At 36.8% G+C, this 20,408-nt stretch overlaps 2 protein-coding genes across 2 annotated transcripts; both read right to left on the bottom strand.

Moving 5' to 3' along the window:
• Positions 1-431: 431 nt before the first annotated feature.
• LOC101550278 (olfactory receptor 9G1-like) lies at positions 432-1,349 on the bottom strand. Its single transcript, XM_004620387.1, has one exon. The coding sequence runs from the start codon at positions 1,347-1,349 to the stop codon at positions 432-434; it is 918 nt and encodes a 305-aa protein (XP_004620444.1).
• A 6,880-nt stretch (positions 1,350-8,229) lies between these two features.
• Positions 8,230-9,147, bottom strand: LOC101550028 (olfactory receptor 9G1-like). Its single transcript, XM_004620386.2, has one exon. The coding sequence runs from the start codon at positions 9,145-9,147 to the stop codon at positions 8,230-8,232; it is 918 nt and encodes a 305-aa protein (XP_004620443.2).
• Positions 9,148-20,408: the final 11,261 nt, after the last annotated feature.

Here is a 20,408-nt window from a genome sequence, read left to right as displayed (position 1 = left end):
TTGAACCTGGGCCTTTATAATTGCCAGTCAAGTCTCGTAACATGGAGCGATATACCTGGTCAAATAGTGAAAATTAATTTCTAAAGGATCCAACTTTCCTCTCAGTTAGTCTACTGTATTATCATATATTAACAATAAAAATTATTATTATTATTTTTTAATTTGGAAGGCCATACCTAGCAGTGTCCAGGGATTCCTTTGGCTCAGTGCTTAGAGTTCACTTGTGAGAGAGCTCAGGGAAAAAAAAATATGTTCCTGAGTCACGTACAAGAAAAATGCCTTAACCATTGTGTACTCTATCTCTGGCCCAAAGGCTACAAATTTTTAACCTTGCATTTTAAGAACATGGCTCATGATGGACCACAATGTCAACTATCTTTTAAACATAACCATATCAAAGGTTTTTTTTCTCCTCAGAGAGAGAATCTTGTTTACTTGAGAAGTTTTTTAACAGCCTCTTTCACATCCTTGTTCCTCAGACTGTAAATCATGGGGTTCAACATGGGGAACACCACCGTGTAAAAGGTAGAAACAATTTTGTCTGAATCCACAGAATAGTTCGATCGAGGACGAGCATAGATGTAGAGAATAGAGCCATAGTACAAGGTGACAGAGATCAGGTGGGAGGAGCAGGTGGAGAAGGCTTTGAGGCGACTCTTTGTGGAGCGAATCCTCAGGATGGTGGCGATGATGAAGACATAGGAGGCCAGGATGAGTGCAATGGGGGTCATGACATTGGAGACCAGGAGGAAGTACATTATGCCCTGGTAGTCATCTAGTTTGCCACAAACCAACTTCACCAGGGGAAGCAAATCACAGAAAAAGTCTTCAATGACATTGTCACTACAGAAGTTCCAAGTCATAATTCTCTTAGTCATGATGAAACAATTGATAAACCCCCCGAGGTATGAGGCAGCTACCAAAAATGCACATAACTTGATGGGCATGGCCTGAGCATAAAGCAGGGGCTTTGAGATGGCCATGTAGCGGTCATAAGCCATGGCAGCCAACAGGTAACACTCGCTGTAGGCCAATCCACCAGAGAAGAAGAGTTGACATATACAGCCAGCGTAAGAAATGCTCTTGTCTTCAGAGATGCAGGTCACTAGGATCTTTGGGGTGTAGACAGAGGAATACCAGAGGTCCAGGAAGGACAGGTTGCCAATGAAAAAATACATGGGTGTGTGCAGCCGGGAGTCATTGCAGATCAACACTATGAGGGTGATATTTCCTAGGAGGGTCATAGAGTACACGCCCAGGAAGAGCACGAACAGGACCAACTGCATCACAGGGTCTGTTGTGAAGCCCAGCAGGATGAACTCTGTGACTGTGTGATTGCTCCTCTCCATGACTGAAAGAGATTTCACCTGCAAGTGGAAGAGTAGAGAGTTAATTCTTATGAACTATTACTAAATAGCATTGTTCTGATAGGCTCGTAGATTGTGGACATGGCTGTGAATATTAGATTCCAAGCAATAAGACCAGGCATGTTGGCTGCAACATGTCAAGAGAAGTTGATGAGGGTTTTTGAGCATCAACACTGTTACTGTAATAAAACATATTTACATCAAAAATGATAAGTGAGGTTTTGAGAGTAAAACTAATTTTTTTGTTTATTTTGGTTTATATCCAGAAGAGGTGAGAGTTGAACTGTGGGTTAAAAACTGGGTCAATTTGTGTAAGACAAGTGAGTTACAAGCTTAATTATCTCTCCGAACCCTATTGATTTTTTTTAAGAAAGAATTTTATGGTATATAGGCACAGAAAAATACATAGATATGAAAACCATGAAGTTGTGACAGTACATATAATATAACTAAATATAGATGCATTATAAGCTTACTTTAGACATTTATGAGACTATAGTGATATGCTACTGAACTGTTTAGGGACTAATTAATTTTAGATGCAGAAAGAATGTTAATTACCCATTATCTATCATTACAATTGAATACATTTTCCAAATGAGATATGGGATAATCCCTGAAGTTCAGAGGGTGGTAATGTTTGATATGTTGCAGAGTATGGATCCCAGTCCATGCCCTGGAATAAATATTAAATTGAACTAATCATGTATTATAAAGTAGTATACATAATGCTTGCTTTGTTTCTCCATTGCTCTCTGAAATAAAGAGATAATTCTCCTTTGAACTTGTCCTGTGACCAACGCCAGGACTGAGAAGACAAAATAATTCTTCACAACAAAACCTCTGAAATTCTTTATTTTTCTTCCATATTTGAAAATGTATCATAACTTTAAAAAATTTCCAAACAATATTCCATGATAAGGATCTACCATCTATTTTTATACACACATCATTAATAGATAACATTTCTATTCACAACAAATATTAACAAAGACTAACTTTCTCATATGCTGATAATATGGCTATATGTTTCCATTTTTATGACTTATTTGGGATTAAAGTTGTTGATTCACATGGTCAGACTGTATTTAACATCTTCAAAAACTACCCAATTGCTTTTATAATTTTAGTGCTATTTTTTCACTGTTATGTTTAAGTTATGAAACTTAAACTTGTTTCTACTCCTCACCAAAGTAAGTTTTCTGCATTTTTTTTCCCCCATTACCAATCCTGCTTTGTGTGAAGTGGTGCTTTTAATGTACATTTTCTAATGCCTTATTATGTTGAACATATTATTCCTTATTAGTTTTTATTTTGGTGAAATTTCTGGTCAAGTGCTTATTTTTAAATAATCTATTGTATCATATAGTCATGTCTTCTGTTTATAAGTATTGCATTAGATAAATGGCTTGTAAGTTTTATCCCATTGTAAGATTGATTTTTTGGATAATTTTCTTAGATATAAAATTTTAAAATTTACTTAGCGTCTATACATTTTTGCTCTTTTACATCTTTCTCTTTGTGGTCTATTAAAGACATAGTTCAGGCTCATGAATGTTTACTCCATTTTCTTCTAAGATTATATAATTTCATTGTTTACAAATATTTTAATATTCAATGTAAGTTAAATTGTTTGCATATAAAAAGTGATTTGACTTCATCCTTTGTGTATGAAAATATAGTTGTGACAACACCATTTTGCCTTTTTTTAAAATCTAATAACCTTGGTATTCAGCAGAAAACAATTTGACCATATTTTTAGGTTTCTAAAATTATTATCTCATTCTGAGTGGGTCAGAAATAACTCACACTTATCCCCCTCATTAAAATACACTTTAGAAATTCAATGTAGTCCCAAATGAGCTCAATCAAGATGTTTACAGGGATATGTTTCTTTAGAGTATATTTCCTTGTCTAATCTATATCTGAGAGATTATGTTTCTTTAGAGTCTATTTCCTTGTCTAATCTATCTCTGAGAGATTGTGCTTCTTTAGAGTCTATTTGCTTGTCTAATCTATCTCTGAGAGATTGTGCTTGATTCATAGTCTCTTCTCATTTTTTTATACAGCACACATATATCTCCACTCTGTTCCTTCTGCAGTGAGAGTATCCTCTGAGTGTGAACTATTTTGTTCCTCATGCTTTTACTTTTCTACAGTTCTTGCATTTATATTGAACCTAGCTGATAATTCAGAATAATACATTTTGGAGCTATTCAATTCGCAAATTTAAATCTACTCCCATGGGTAACCCTACCTATTCATTGCTTCATTTGTTTTGTAACCTGGACATGGGATGGTGGGGGAGCAGGGTTCCTCCTATCCACTCAAGCCATCAGAGATGTAAAGGTGATGCCTTTACTCTCCATTCTGTTTTAGTGATGTCTTTGCCCCACCTTATGCCATATCTCACTGCCTTCATTTCTGTAGCTTGGTAGTAAAATTTCAAATTAAGAGTTAAGTCCTTTGTTTTTTCTTCTCGTTTAAAAATTTATTTATATCTCTCGTTAATCTCCCCACATGACATGTTTTTCTTTTTCATGGCTGTGTCTCCTTTGTTAAACCAAGTCTCAATGGATGTATGTTTTGCTCCTTCTTTGGTTCTTAGATTCATTATGGTGGACAGGGACTATACCTGTATCAGTCTGTTTATTTCTCAGCTCTGGATAAAATCCTGAGATAATATTGTTAAGTAGATCTAGAAATGGTCATTACCTGACTATATCTGCTATTCAGCCAGCCTAATAACCTCCTCAACTAATATTATATTTGGAGAATAGTCCTTTTTACTTGTAAGGTAAATAATATTTTTTACAGTCATAATGATTTCAGTCTAACTGTATTAAAGATTTTTTTGCTTGTCTTAATTTTTAAAGTGTCACATATCTTTGTGTTTTTTAAAAGAACATTTAACATATCAAAGAATTATAACCCTGGGAGAGAAATATAAGATTATGAAATAGAGGAATTGAAATCTTTTAAAACTTTTATTGACACTTAGTCTATAGATCTTTAATATAGACTGTTCTCCTAATATGTTATGTCAACTGCTCTTATAATTCTGTTTCTTTGGTTAGTGGTTCATGATAGTTTGTATATTTGTGCATTAATTTTTCTCCTCCCTTGTCCTAATCTTAATATTAATTGCTGATCTCCAGTAGTAAGCAATGCTCTGAAGAATTTCAGAATGTGCATTAATAATATGTTGAAGATAGTTGGTACGAAGTACCAAAGAAAATATGTTTTTTATTAGTATTTCTTATGTCTCAATGTCCTGTGGAATAGTTATGAGCAAGTATAATTATATAAATAGGTATATATTTCTAATTTTTCTATTCAACTTACCTAAAATTCCCACGAACACCATAGCTCTGCACAATTCACATCTGACTGTCCCACAACCTTTTATTCTGGTTTCTGGATCTCCTTGTTGGAGACTGCAGCAACCCCATTGGAATTCAGAATTTTGTAAGGTAGTTAGCAAGACAATTAATCACAATTGTAGGTTGACAAATTAGGTGCTTTTTGAGGATAGAGAAAATCTTATTTGAGACAACTATTCCCTGGTGAAATGTGAACATAGTTTGGAAACTCATTGTCTTTTGAGTATGTCAAACATAGGAGAAATCTATTCATGGATACATATAATGCATGCATTTATTTTATGCCGATACTTTAGAAATTTTTTTGACCGCAGTGAGAGCTGCACAAGAGTCAATCTGGGTGGTATTTTGGAGGGCTTTTGGTGCTAAGGATTGAACTCAGGGCTGCTGCTTTCTATTGAGCTCAGTGCTTTTACGAAGTCTTTCACATATGTAATATGATATTTGCCGTTGTGTGCATATCTAGCCTATATTTTATGATAATATTTTTGTTATGGGTCAACTCATTTGTTTTGGTGCTCCAGTCTTTCTGCCCAATGAATTCCTCTTTGCTATAAGGTGATTTGCCTATTACTGATATCAATAGGTTCTTTGCTTTCTATCTTCTTGACAAGATTAGCCAGTGACTGCTAGCTCGAGGGAAGTGATTGAGGTGATGGGTTGCCTCAGTCTTACCTTTTGTTGTGATGTCATGATTGGCTGCATCCCTGAACCTAAAGCAAGTCCCTTCTCAGTTGACCCATTTAAAAGTAATTGCTCTGATGGTTTTGGATGTTTTCTTCTTGTAGAGTTAAACCAGTGCTTATATACTCTTGATATCAACCCCTTATCTGATGTGTATTGGGTGAATATCCTTTCCCATTCTGTAGATTGTCTTTGTATCCTGGTCACTGTAACTTTCGAGGTGCAGAAGCTTCTTAGTGTAATGTAGTCCCATTTGTTTATCTCTGTTTCCACATGTTTACTTCTAATCAGATTTCTACTATAGTATTTTACTTAATAATGCAGATACTTAATTATTATCTATAATAAAAGAGTTTCTAACATAAAGTTATTATTCCCTAATTTGGAAAAAAGCACACTTTGAATACTTAACAGGTCTTTTCAGATTTCCTTTACAATTTTCTTAACTTTTTTCTCCCCATTCTAACTAAATGACTTATTTGTAGGATTTATCTATTTCATGTAAATTTTAATATGATTTAGTATAGAACTATTTATACTATTAATTTTTAAATTAACACACGAGTCATAATAATTGATATAATTTTTATTAAATTTCAGTAAATATATGAAATTTTTAGGTTTTTTTTGCAATCTGATATTTCATTTTGTTTATTCTCAATGTGTAGAGATATAATTGATTCTGTATTCCTTTGTATTCTAAGTCATCTATAACTGTCTCATATCAAATGCATTGTATTCAAGAGTAATAAATTTGAACATTGTCAAATTGTTTCACCCCACTCTATCTTTTGCTCTTTTTATTACACTGTTTTGATTCTGGAGTGATAGTGCAGCTGGTAGGGCATTCGCCTTGCGGGTAGGGAACTCACCTTGCTTGCAGTCGACCTGAGTTCGACTCCTCCACCCTCTTGGAGAGCCCAGCAAGCTACTGAGAGTATCTCTCCCGAACAGTAGAGCCTGGCAAGCTACCCGTGGCGTAATCAATATACCAAAAACAGTAACAACAAGTCTCACAATGGAGACATTACTGGTATCCTCTCGAGCAAATCGATGAGCAACGGGATGACAGTGACAGTGACAGTGGCAGATGTTTTGATGCAGAAGAATACCAAAAATTTCGTGTGCAAGTCCTTCTAGGTTCAATCCTATAAAATCAAATGAAATTCTGGGCGTCACATAGTCATCCATAAAACTAATTTCAAATGGACCTTGACCAATGGTACTTTAGCTAAGGAATATCAGAAAGAGACACATAGATTGGAGAACATGCTTACTCATTTCAGTTGAAATGTGTTAATTTATGAATACCAATGGATCTTCCTGCTAATTGTGCTGAGAAAAAAAACCTGTGCATTGCTTAAGGAATAGTGTAAGGGAGCCAGGTGATAGATGTAAAATAGGTGACATTGATAAGAAAATATTAAATTCAGCACGTTTGTATTTCAAGAGAATAACTATAGAGGACCATTTCTCTATAATGCATCAGCCAATAATATTCTTCTGCTAAGGGGAAGAATTCTTTCACTTTATTCAGGGAAAGCAAAGTTTTGGGTTTAAAATCTATAGCTACTTTTCCATTCAATGCAAAGAATTTCTTTTTTTTTAAATTTTTTTATTGAACCACTGTGAGATACAGTTACAAAGCGCTTATGTTTGAGATTCAGCCATACAATGATTGAACACCCGTCCCTCCACCAGTGCAAACTTACCACCACCAATGTTCCCATATCCCTCCCCTACACCCAAGTCCTCACCCTGCATTTATGGCAAACAAATGCTCAGATATTCTCACTCTATTCTGGGGCATTATATTTTGCTCAAATTTTCCCACCACCATTCAAGATGCTGTATCATTTACCTTCTATTGCTCATTTGCATATCATGAAAGGTCGTGTGGCCATGTAAGCAGCCACATGCTTCTGAAATTCTAAGATTGTAAATGAATGGGTTCCAGAGACATCTCTGCAAGGAGCTATTCCATTTTGCGATTCAATTGAAAGTATCTGAGCCTGGGCTGTTGGTGCACCAAGATAGCACCCAGGGCGGGTTGTGGGCATGACTTCCGTCATCAGGAGCAGTGTGACAGCCAGGCTGAGGCTGTCCGGTTCCACTGACACCATACTGTTTGGAAATTTAGTCCTGAAAGCCACATGCCGGAGTCTTGCTTGTGTAAGCTCATAGTTGCTGGGGTTCCATCTGGAGAAGGTGGGAAGACTGCACCTAATACGGAATAATTTCTGTCAAAATTCTTGCAACTTAAATATTGTGGGTCTTTTTGTGTGGGGGAGCTCATTAACTTGCAAAAAGGGAGCACTCCTCATTAAATGCTTAGGAGTCAGTGCCCTGTTGATTGCAGAAATGTTCTGTGCCAGGAATAGAACCTGGACCTTTACAACTGAAAGTCAAGTCTTGTGCCATGGAGCGACATACCTGGCCATAAAGTGTAAATTAATTTCTAAATGGCCAACTTTCATCACCTTGAGTGTATTGTATTATCATTGTCAATGATAAAAGTTATTATTATTATTTTTTAATTTTGGAGACCATGTGTACAGTGCTCAGGGCTTCCTTTGACTTCCTTCACTTAGGGTTTACTCCTGACAGTGCACAGGGAAAAAACATATGTTGTTCCTGAGTCACATATAAGAAAAATGCCTTAACACTTATATTATATCTCTTCCCAAAGGCTACAAATTCTTAACCTTGCAAGAACATGGATCGTGATGGACCACAATGTCAACTATTTTTGAAACATATCAAAGGTTTTTGTCTCCTCAGAAAGAGAATTTTATTTACTTGAGAAGTTTTTTAACAGCCTCTTTCACATCCTTGTTCCTCAGACTGTAAATCATGGGATTCAACATGGGGAATGCCACCGTGTAAAAGGTGGAAACAATTTTGTCTGAATCCACAGAATAGTTCGATCGAGGACGAGCATAGATGTAGAGAATGGAGCCATAGTACAAGGTGACAGAGATCAGGTGGGAGGAGCAGGTGGAGAAGGCTTTGAGGCGACTCTTTGTGGAGCGAATCCTCAGGATGGTGGCGATGATGAAGACATAGGAGGCCAGGATGAGTGCAATGGGGGTCATGACATTGGAGACCAGGAGGAAGTACATTATGCCCTGGTAGTCATCTAGTTTGCCACAAACCAACTTCACCAGGGGAAGCAAATCACAGAAAAAGTCTTCAATGACATTGTCACTACAGAAGCTCCAAGTCGTAACTTTTTTAGTTATGATGAAACAGTTGATAAACCCCCCAAGGTATGAGGCAGCTACCAAAAATGCACATAACTTGATGGGCATGGCCTGAGCATAAAGCAGGGGCTTTGAGATGGCCATGTAGCGGTCATAAGCCATGGCAGCCAACAGGTAACACTCGCTGTAGGCCAATCCACAAGAGAAAAAGAATTGACACATACAGCCAGCGTAAGAAATGCTTTTGTCTTCAGAGATGCAGGTCACTAGGATCTTTGGGGTGTAGACAGAGGAATACCAGAGGTCCAGGAAGGACAGGCTGCCAATGAAAAAATACATGGGTGTGTGCAGCCGGGAGTCATTGCAGATCAACACTATGAGGGTGATATTTCCTAGGAGGGTCATAGAGTACACGCCCAGGAAGAGCACGAACAGGACCAACTGCATCATGGGGTCTGTTGAGAAGCCCAGCAGGATGAACTCTGTGACTGTGTGATTGCTCCCCTCCATGACAGAGAGATTTCACCTGCAAGTGAAGGAGTGGAGAGTTTATTCCCTGAACTGTACAAATAGTGTTCTCCTGATAGGTTCATAAATGGTGGTTATGGCTATGAACATTAGATTTAGGACGGATAAGAGCAGGCATGTTGGCTGCAACATGATCAAGAGCAATTTATGAATATTTTTTGAGCATCAGCACTTTTGTCTAATAAAACGTATTTACATCAAGAAAATGGGAAACGATTTTTTGAGAATAAAACTATTTTTTTTGTTTGTTTTAGGGTTGCATCCAGAATAGGTTAGAGTTGACTTCTAGGTAAAACGTTGGTCAGTTGGAGTGAGTTGCTAGCTTAATTATCTCTCGACTGACTATTAATTTTTTTTTTAAGAATTTTGTGGTATATAGGCATATCAAGACACATAGATGTGAAAACTTCATGAAGTGTGACAGTACATATAAAATAACTAAATATAGATGCATTATAAGTTTATTTTGGACTTTTTTGAGAATATAATGATATGCTAACGAATTGCTATAGGAGCAAATTAATTTTAGATGCAGAAGGAATGTTACTTACCCATTATCTATCATTACATCTGATTACATTTTCCAAATGAAGTATCGGATAATCCCTGGAGTTCAGAGGGTGGCAATGTTTGATATGTTGCAGAGTACGCACCCGATTCCTTGCCCTTTAATAAATATTAAATTGAACTAATGGTGTTTCATAAAGAAGTAAATATAATGCTCACTTTGATTCTTCATCTCTCTGAAATGATAAAATAATTCTCCTCTGAAACTGTCCTTATGACGAAGGCCAGAAATGAGAGGACAAAATAATTCTTTAATGAATTTCTGAAATTCTTCATTTGTCCATATTTGAGACTGTATCATAACTTAAAAAATTTCCAAATAATATTCCATGATAAGAATCTGCCATCTAATTTTATACACACATCATTAATAGATATTTAAAAGTTTCCATTAACAAATATTAACAAAGACTTTCTCATATACTGGTAATGTGACTATATGTTTCCATTTTTGTGACTAAGGGATTAAGGTTGTTGATTCACATGGTCAGACTGTATTTGACATCTTAGAAAACTACCCAATTGTTTTTTTAATTTTAATGCTATTTTTCACCATTATGTTTAAGTTATGACAGTTCTGATTTGTTTATACTCCTCACCAAAATAAGTTTTCTGCATTTTTTTTCTATTTTACCAATCCTGCTTTTCGTGAAGTGGTGCGTTTGATTTACATTTTCTAATTCCTTATTATGTTGAACATCTTATTTCTTATTAGCTTTTGTTTTGGTGAAATTTCTTGTCAAATACTTGTTTATAAATAATCTATTGTATCATAGAGTCATATTTCCTGGTTACAGTACTTCATGAGATAGATGGTTTGTAAGCTTTATCCCATTGTAAGATTGATTTTTTATAATTTCCTTCGATAAAAATGTTTACATTTTATTAACATATGTCTTTTTGCTTTTTATATCTTTGTGTTTCATGCTCTATTAAAGACAGTTCATGCTCATGAATATTTGTTTCATTTTCTTCTAAAATTATGTGATTTCATTGTTTACAAATATTTTAATATGCAATGTAAATTAATTCATTTACTTGTAAGAAGGGTTTTGACTTCATCCTTTGTGTATGGAAATATAGTGTGGCAACATCATTTTGCTTTTTTTTACCTAATAACGCTGGTACCCCGTTGAAAACAACTTGACCATATTTTTAGGTTTTTAAAATGATCTCATTTGGAGTGGGTCAGAAATAACCCAAACTTATCCCCTTCATTGAAATGCACTTTAGAAATTCAATCCAGTCTCAAATGAGCTACAATCAAGATGTTTACAAGGATATGTTTCTTCAGAGTCTATTTCCTTGCCTAGTCTAGCTCTGAGAGATTGTGTACATTGCTTGATTCATAGTCTCTCCTCTTCATCTTTGAGTATAGCACAAATGTATCTCTACTCTCTTTCTTATCCAGTGAGAGCATCCTGAGTGTGAACTATTTTGCCCCTCATTTTTTTACTTTTCTACAATTCTTGCAATAATATTGAACCAAGCTGATAATTCAGGAGAATACATTTTGAAGCTATTCAATTAGCAAATTTAAACCTACTCCTAAGTAACCCTACCTATTCACTGCTTCATTTATGTTTTGTAACGCGGACATGGGCTGGAGTGATAGCACAGTGGGTATGGCGTTTGCCTTACATGTGGCCTACCAGGGTTCAGTTCCTCTGTTCCTCTCAGAGAGCCCGGCAAGCTACCGAGAGTATGCCGCCCACACAGCAGAGCCTGGCAAGCTACTCATGGCATATTCGATATGCCAAAAACAGTAACAACAATGGGCCTCATCTGCCTAACACCAAAAGAGCCCCCAGTACAGCAGCATTAAGAAGAATGAGCAAGGAGAGTCTGATAAAATCTCAGGGACGAACTAGACTGCCCAAATGAAGAAAGACTAAAATGACTGTACTTTCAACTCACGTACGCTGGCATCAGAAGCATCTATCAAGGACCTGATGGTACAAGCACAGAAGATCAAGTACGACATCATTGGTCTGACTGAAACGAGAAGGCATCAATCACATCACGCCATTTTTGACACGGGAGAAGAACTGTTTCTCAGAACATGTAACAACAGAGGTGTTGGTGGCGTCAGTGTTCTTGTCCACACGAACTTGGCCATGAGTATTGATTCATTCGAATGCCTAACAACCTGAATCGGATGATTATGCTTGAATAGATGTGGCTCAGTTTTAATTTATATCTAGAAAGCATTAAGTTATTCTTTGCACTATTTTTCTTTTGAGAGAATTGTCTTTAAACTACATGAGCATAAAATTTCTCCATGGCAGGATATAGATGCTGGAGCAATTTCTTTAGATTGGACAGTTGCATAGTTACAATATTATAATATATTTTTATCCATGTATACAATATACTAAATGCTTAGAAGAGTTCATAATCTTTGCTGAAAATCAGAACAGGATTCAAAAAATTTCATGAAGTGATGCTATACCTCTTTAAAAAATTCTCCCCCCAAACTTTTTAGTTTTTCAAATATATGAATCTTCTGAGTGCTGTGAAGGAATAGAAAATAACCAGCGAATATAACTTAATGAAAAATTGCCTGTTTAGGACTATTAATCTTTTTCTGACTCTACTGGGTCATGAGATTCAAGAAGAGATAGCAATCTGGAACCTAACCTTGTGAGATGCAGAATGATGTCTGGCTCATACAATGTTGCCAGTGCTTAACATAGTACACAATAAACAAAATCTATCATGACATGCAATAATATTTCATGAATGAATAACTTAATGGTCAATTGTAAGTCAAAGAGCACCAAATGAAAAAATAAATTTTCTAGTTGGCTTCAATTTTATCTGTATTCTTTGCAAACGTGAATTTTAAGAAACTGATCAATCTGCTTACAAAATAAATTTGCAAAATCATTGTTTGCTCAAATGAAATGGTCTACAGAGGAAGTTTTTATGTCAATAAGAAATTTTTGGGGCTGAAGTGATAGCACAGTTGGTAGGGTGTATGCCTTGCACGCGGCTGACCCGGTTTGATCCCCAGCATTCCATATGGTCCCCGATCACCGCCAGGAGTAATTCCTGAGTGCATGAGCCAGGAGTCAACCCTAAGCATCTCTGAGTGTGACCCAAAAAGAAAAAAACAAGAAATTTTCTGTGATATTGATGGGCTGGAGTGATAGCACAGCGGGTAGGGCATTTGCCTCGCACCCGGCCTACCAGGGTTTGATTCCTCCATCCGTCTCGAAGAATTTGGCAAGCTACCAAGAGTATCACACCCCCACAGCAGAGCCTGGCAAGCTCCCCCTGGTATATTCGATATGTCAAAAACAGTAACAAGAAGTCTTACAATGGAGATGTTTCTCGTTTTTGCTTGAGCAAATCGATGAACAATGATTAGATGACAGTGCTACAGTGTAGTGTTATTATAATAATCGATAAGAATCATATCTTAGCTGCTCAAGCCAGACATTTGGGATATCAAGAGAAAACATTTATCTTTCAGGCAATTAATGCACACTTAAGTTTCCTTTCACTAATCAACACAGTGAAAACATGCTTCTTCATGTCAGACAGGATAACATTCCTTTATAAAGTTGCTTGAAAGAAGATAATTCAGGTTAGACTTAACCTGGTATCTTTTAGGTCACAATCAATCTAATAGTGATTCTTAACTTCCATGCATATTGGAAATCCACTGACCCAGCTCCAAGTTTCTCACTGAGAGAACTGTGGTGAAGCCCCAGGAATTTATTCTCATTCAAGCAGCTATTTGTAATGTAGGTGATTCATTAAAATAAAATAAATAAAATACCGCCCCCTCAAAAAAAAACCCAAGAAATTGTAGTGCAGGTGTCTATAGATCAAACCTGAGTAAATCTTAAATAAATATCACTTGTATTCTCTGTCTCTGTCTGTCTGTCTGTTTGTCTGTCTGTCTCTCTCTTTAATTTCTTGGGGCCATGTCCTGAGGTCTCAGGGCTCACCTCTGCCCTGCATTCAGGAATCACTCCTAGATGTTCTCAGGTGACAATGTGGGTGCAGGGGATTGAATCCTGATGAGCCCTCGCAAGGAAGCACCCTATGTGCCGCACTATCTCTCTGCCCAATGATTTGATTTCTTATTCTTTATCATAGAATACTACCTGCATTACAAAGCTGTGAGGATCTTCAGAGTTAACAAATACAAAGGTCTGCTTGTACTTATTCTCATTGAAAATATTGATGCATAAAGAGATCTATTTTGAATCCAACTGCCTACAGATGAAATAGTGCACATCCTTCCTTGGGTGGATTGGAGCGATAGCAAAGCAGGTAGAGTGTTTGCCTTACATGCAGACTACCCGGGTTTGATTCCTCTGTCCCTCTCGGAGAGCCCGGCAAGCTACTGAGAGTATCCTGCCTGCATGGCCGAGCCCGGCAAGCTTTATACTTGGTGATAAGGTTATATTTGGTGAATAATTCTTTTTCATTTGTAAGGTAAATAATATTTTTTACATTTATAATGATTTAAGTCTAACTTTTGCTATTAAAGTTTTGCTTGTCTTAATTCTTAAAGTGTCACCTATCTTTGTGTTTTCTAAAAGAATATCTGACATATCAAATAATTGTCATCCTGGAAGAGAAATAATAGATTACAAAATAGAGGAATTGAAATCTTTTAAAACCTTTCTTGACACTTAGTCTACAGATCTTAATAGTCTTCTTTATGTTTTACCCCAACTGTTCTTTAGAATGTTAATAATTGTTTCTTTTGTTAGTGGTCCATGATAGTTTGTATATTTATGCATTGATTTTTCTCCTTTCTTGTCCTAATCTTAATACTAATTACTGATCTCTAGTAGTGAGCAATGCTCTGAGGTATTTCATAGTCTGCAGTAGTAACATGTTGAAGATAGTTGGTACTAAGTACCAAAAAAAATTGTTTTTCTTATTACTTATGTCTCAATGTCCTGTGGAGTAGTTATGAACAAGTATAATAATATATACATCTAATTTTTCTGTTCAACTTACCTAAAATTCCCAAGAACACCATAGCCTCTGCAAAATTCACGCTGGCTGTCCCACTTTTATTCTGATTTCTGGATCTCCTAGTTGGAGACTGCAGCAACCCCTCAGGACATCAGAAGCTTGTAAGGTAGTTAGCAAGATAATTAATCACAATTGTAGGTTGACAAATTAGGTGCTTTCTGAGGATAGAAAAACTCTTGTTTGAGACAACTATTCCCTGGTGAAATGTGAACATAGTTTGGAAATTCATTGTCATTTGCGTATGTCGAATATATGTGCATATATATTATGTATATATTCACTTTAAGTTTATATATTAGAATTTTTTTGACCACGCTGAGTGGTGCTTAGAGGTCATTCTTGGAAGTATTTGGGGGACCATTTGGTGTCAAGGATTGAACTTGGGGCTCCTGCATACCACTGTGCTCAATCCTTTTGAGCCATTATTCAGACAACCACATGTATAGTATATATTTCTTTGTGTTCATGCCAAGTTCATATATTTAATAATAATATGTTTGTTATATCTAAACTAATTTTTATTGTACCTCTGTTTTTTCTGCTCTTGACTTCCGCTTTGCTATAGGATGCTTGGCCTTTTAATGGCATAAAGAGGTCCTTTGCTCTCTGTCTTTTTGTAGAGTTTAACCAATGACTGTTAGTGCAAGGTAAGAGAATGAGGCAACAGTGTTTGTCCTTAGACTTTAAATTGATTAATTAATTAATCAATTAATAAACTTGTAATGATGCCATAGTTGCATCCCTGGGCCTAAAGCAAAACCCCTCACAGTTGGTCCATGTTGTAGTTCTATTGCTTTTCACACAGTTAGGAATAGAAGAGGTAATGACTAGAAATTATTTACTCTAGAGTTATTCATTTCTTGATAATTCCTAATGCCCACACATTCTATGTTAAGAATATCTTTGCAGTTCAAGTAGTTACCTTTTCTAACCCAGTTCATAACTAATAGTAGTTCTGAAAGCTGTCCTAGCAGATTAACATTCAAAATGGCATTGGACGGTCCTCATATTTGATAGTAAGATAGTAGGACAGTAGGATTTCGGTAGTAGGATACCGAAAATGGTGATCTTCATCATGTTTGCCATCAAATTAATTGAATCATAGTGAGATATAGAATGAAGCAGAATACAATGAATGAAGGGATAAATTTTCTGTAGCACAGAGGCAGGCAAATAAATATCATAAATTATTATAAATATCATGAACTCAGTTGATTTATGTTACTGTGTTTAATTGGAATAGACAACTGAAAATTGGAATATTAGAGGTGAGACTATCTTAACATGAGTAGCTTTATATTTTAGAACACACAATCAAACATGTTAGAGTCACACCTTAGAGCCTGTCTATATGGCATTGGTGTGTTACAGTTAATAGTAACCAATGAATTGAATTTATTGTTCAGGTGAATGTTTTTTTGTGCCAGTGCTGACAAATATATTTTTTTTCTATTTTATTTTATTTTATTTTTTTTATTGAATCACCAAGTGGAGGGTTACAAAGTTCTCAGGATTATGTCAGTTATACAATATTCAAACACCCTTCCCTTCACCAGTGCCCATCTTCCATCACCAATCCCCCCAGTATATCTGCCGCCCCCTCCCACCTCCCTAGTCCCCACCCTTGTACGTGATAAGTTTCACTTCATTTACGCTTATCTCGATTACATTCCATGTTTCAACACACAACTCACTACCGTTGCTGGGGTTTCCCCCAAAAAAGAAAAAGACAGTCCTATTCCCAATGAGGCATTTGATAGTTCTCCATTGCTAAGAATACAGAGATATTAAGTCCTGCTGTTTGTTACATAACTTTTCTTTTTCCCCCTTGCCCCGCGCCACCGAGTTCACGCCTGTTTAGTAATCACCACGCTGTCTGACAAAGGGAAAAAAACCGAAGAGGATGATTATTTCCCGTCATCAGCCGGCGTGGGGCTCTGGCTTAGTTGATAGTCTAGTAGAGTGTCTGCAAGCAGTTTCTGGAACCAAAAATCTTGTGCTGGTATCAGCTCCGGCTCGAGATACCACCAGCGTCCCGCTGGTCCATGTACCTAATTTTCCCCCTTATTTCCCATTCCCACGCCACCAGGTCTGTTTGCTTAATGGACATCACACTATGTTTGACACCACACCACGTTTCTTCCCGAGAAAGAAGGATATTTCTTCTCAGCCGGCGTGGGGATATAGCTTAGTTCAGTCTAGAGAGATGGCTACCATTTTGATTGCCTTCAATATTTCAACAAAATACTTACTATTCTTGTTAGGATCACCCACAAAAGTCCGACCCATTAAGAAGGAACCATTACATATTGCTGATGCTAAGATGACATTAGGTTGCGCGGCCGCAGCAGCGGCCGCGCGGTTTTGGGTTTCTGTCTAAAGTCTAGGGAAAAAGTTGAAGGAGAGAGAGAGATTTCCGCACGGGGGACCTGGCGGAAACTCTCAAGTCACATACTGCAGGTTGCTGGTGGGCTGCTGGTGTCCCAAGCAGCTCCTTCCTCTTCGTCAGTCATTCTGGGGGTGCGGGTGCGGAGAAGTGGGGAAGCCCACGTGGCTGCACTCTCTTTAAGTGTCCAATGTGGGCGGAGACCGGTACTTCCCCACCCTCGATCCCCCGCCAGCCGCGCCGCGCGTTTGGGTGCGTCTCTCCATTTTGTGCTCAGAGAAGTGGGGTAGATGCTGTGCTGTGCCCAGGAAAAGTTGTGGGAAAGAGAGAGAGATTAAAGAAAAAAAAAAAAAAGAGAAACGCCGGTACCCCTCTCGGGGGACCTGGCGGAAACTCTCAAGTCACATACTGCAGGTTGCTGGTGGGCTGCTGGTGTCTGACAAATATTTTCTAATCTTGTGAGGGTTCTGCACCTTTTGGACACTTGCTTAATTTTGACTGTTGTGTGTTATAAAAAATATTATTAATTTTTGGTATTTTTTTACATTTTTGAGCTACTGCTCCTTACAATATTTCCAATTATACTTTTCTTATATACATTATTCCAACATCACACTCACCACTGTAGAGTTTGCTTCTCTCGGCCCATGTCCCAAGGACCCGACCCCTCCTATCCACTAACCTGCATCTTGTATATTTTCTTTGTTGCTAACTTATCAAAACAATGGTATACTCATATTTATATAAATCGTGTCAGCATTTCTTTACAGTTAAATTTTGCGTAAATGTCATCTGATAAGCAAAGAACATTCAATGTAAAATTAATAATTTTTTGTTGTAAAGTATTGAATCTCTTAACAAGCTTATGTCTAAACAGTTTTGTTATGACCTCCATGTGTGAATGCAGATACTTAATTCAGATGAACTATAAATATTTTCTAAAATAAATCCAATATTATTTAGGATAAAACACACGTTTATATTTTTAAATGTACTTGTAAATTTTTCCTAAAATTTTATTAATTCTCCTCTTCTCACTTTTGCAAAATTGTATACTTGTAGGGTTTATTTATTTCATGTAAAATTTAAAATGTATTGGTCTAGAATTATTTATACTATTAATTTTTAAATTCATATATCTGTAGAAGAGGTGTTGTTTTGAAATAAAGCTGTAAAATAACATTTTTGAAAAAAGATGCTTTGAAAAAAATTTTTCAAATTGCATTTTGTTTAAACTCATTATGTAGAGATAAAAATATTTTCTCTTCTTTGAATAACAAGTGATTTTTGTTTCATTTCATAGGTACACTTTAATGTTAATATTGTCATGTTGATTTACCCCATTGTATCTCTTGCTATTTTTATTATAATAAATGTATTTTTTTTCTTTTTGGGTCACAGCTGGCAATGCACAAGGGTTATTCCTGGCTCTGCGCTCAGGAATTATCCTCAGGGATGCTGGGAATCGAACTCAGGTCCTCCGAGTGCAAGGCAAATGCCCTACCCGCTGTGCTATTGATCCAGCCCCTACAATAAAAGTTTTTTTTTGTATTTAAATTAAAAAATTTAAAAAAAAATATTGAATAACTGTGAGATAGTTGCAAGCTTTCATGTTTGGGTGACAATCTCAAAATGAGCAAATACCCATTCCTCCACCTGTGCACATTCCCCACCACCAATATCCCGGGTATACCTCCCCTTTACCACACTCCTCCTGCCTCTATGGCAGACAATATTCCCCATACTCTCTCTCTCTACTTTTGGGCAATGTAGCTTGCAACACAAACACTGAGAGGACCAAAAATGTTTTGATGCTCAAGAGCATCACAAGTTTCATGTGCAAGTACTTATAGGTTCAATCCTATGACATCAAAAGGCACTCTGGGATTCTTGCAGAAATTCATGAAACTAATTTCTATATGGGCTTTTATTAATTTGACCTTAATTAAGGAATATAAGTAAGACATATATAAATATAAATTGAAGAACATATCTACTCAGTTTAGTAAAGCTGAATTATTTTCAGGGTATATCTGAATTTTGTGTTGTTTTTGAGAGGAAACAAGTACATGTAAGGTGGTTAAGAAGCTGTGTTAAGGGAACCAAGTGGTGAATTTCAACTCGGTAATAGTCATAGGAAAATAGTAAAATTAATTCAGCATAATTATTTGTACTTAAGGGAATAACTCTGGAGAAACTATCCTATGTGCCTGCATCAGCAAACATTCTTTTGCTAAGGGAAGGAGACTTTATTCTGTTTTATGAGGGTAAAATAAGATTTTTGGTTTTAAGTTTTTGTCTATTTTTAATTCACTAAATAGGAGCAATAGCACAGCGGTAGGGCGTTCGCCTTTCATGAGGCCGGCCCGTGTTCGATTCCTCCGCCCCTCTCGGAGAGCCCGGCAAGCTACCAAGAGTATCGTGCCCGCACGGCAGAGCCTGGCAAGCTACCCGTGGTGTATTCGATATGCCAAAAAAAAGTAAAAATAAGTTTCACAATGAGAGACATTACTGGTGCCTGCTCGAACAAATCGATGAGCAACAGGATGACAGTGACTTCACTGAATAGGAAATTGACTTCAAATACTTGTATTATATGTTATTTGTTTATTTATTTAATTATGAGGGAGGCACACTCAGTTCTGCCCAGGGCCTACTCCTCACCTAATGCTTAGGAGTCATCTCTGGTAATTGGGAAACTGTGGTATTCCAAAAACTGGAATTTACAATTAGTCAAGGCCTCTTCCAATGAGCTATATCCCAGGCCATGTATTGAAATTAAAAAAAAAATTTAATTTATATTTATTTACTTATTTAAAATTTTTTTTAATTGAATCATCTTGAGAACAGTTACAAAGCTTTCAGGTTTAAGTCTCAGTCATACAATGATCAAACACCCATCCCTGCACCAGTGAACATGTTCCACCACCAAGACCCAGTATGCCCTCCATCCCATCCCCCTACAACCCCACCTGTGTGGCAGATGATTTTCACTTTACTCTCTCTTTACTTTGTTTACATTCAATGTTTTGACAGAAACCCCACTATTATTATCTGGAATTCCACCCCCCCCCCCGCAACGATCAGACATGCCGAAAAGTCATCATTTGATAATTTGTTTTCTATTGCTGATAATGAAGAGCATGTGATTTTGGATTTCTGGTATTTTAGTAATTAAGTCTGGAGTGATTTCTGCCAGAAGCCACTGGGTTCCAAAATTGGTTTGTGTGCCTCTGGGATCATGGCTATTCAGGAGCAGAGGAGCCATTCGTGGGCAGCCTCTCAG

Source organism: Sorex araneus, chromosome 6 (genome assembly GCF_027595985.1).
Source record: "Sorex araneus isolate mSorAra2 chromosome 6, mSorAra2.pri, whole genome shotgun sequence".
Lineage (NCBI taxonomy): Eukaryota > Metazoa > Chordata > Mammalia > Eulipotyphla > Soricidae > Sorex > Sorex araneus.
This window is presented reverse-complemented; position numbering and strand designations above follow the sequence as displayed.

What these genes read in the sequence shown, in the direction of transcription:
- LOC101550278 (XM_004620387.1), bottom strand. Translation starts at nt 1,349, where the DNA reads ATGGAGAGGAGCAATCACACAGTCACAGAGTTCATCCTGCTGGGCTTC.
- LOC101550028 (XM_004620386.2), bottom strand. Translation starts at nt 9,147, where the DNA reads ATGGAGGGGAGCAATCACACAGTCACAGAGTTCATCCTGCTGGGCTTC.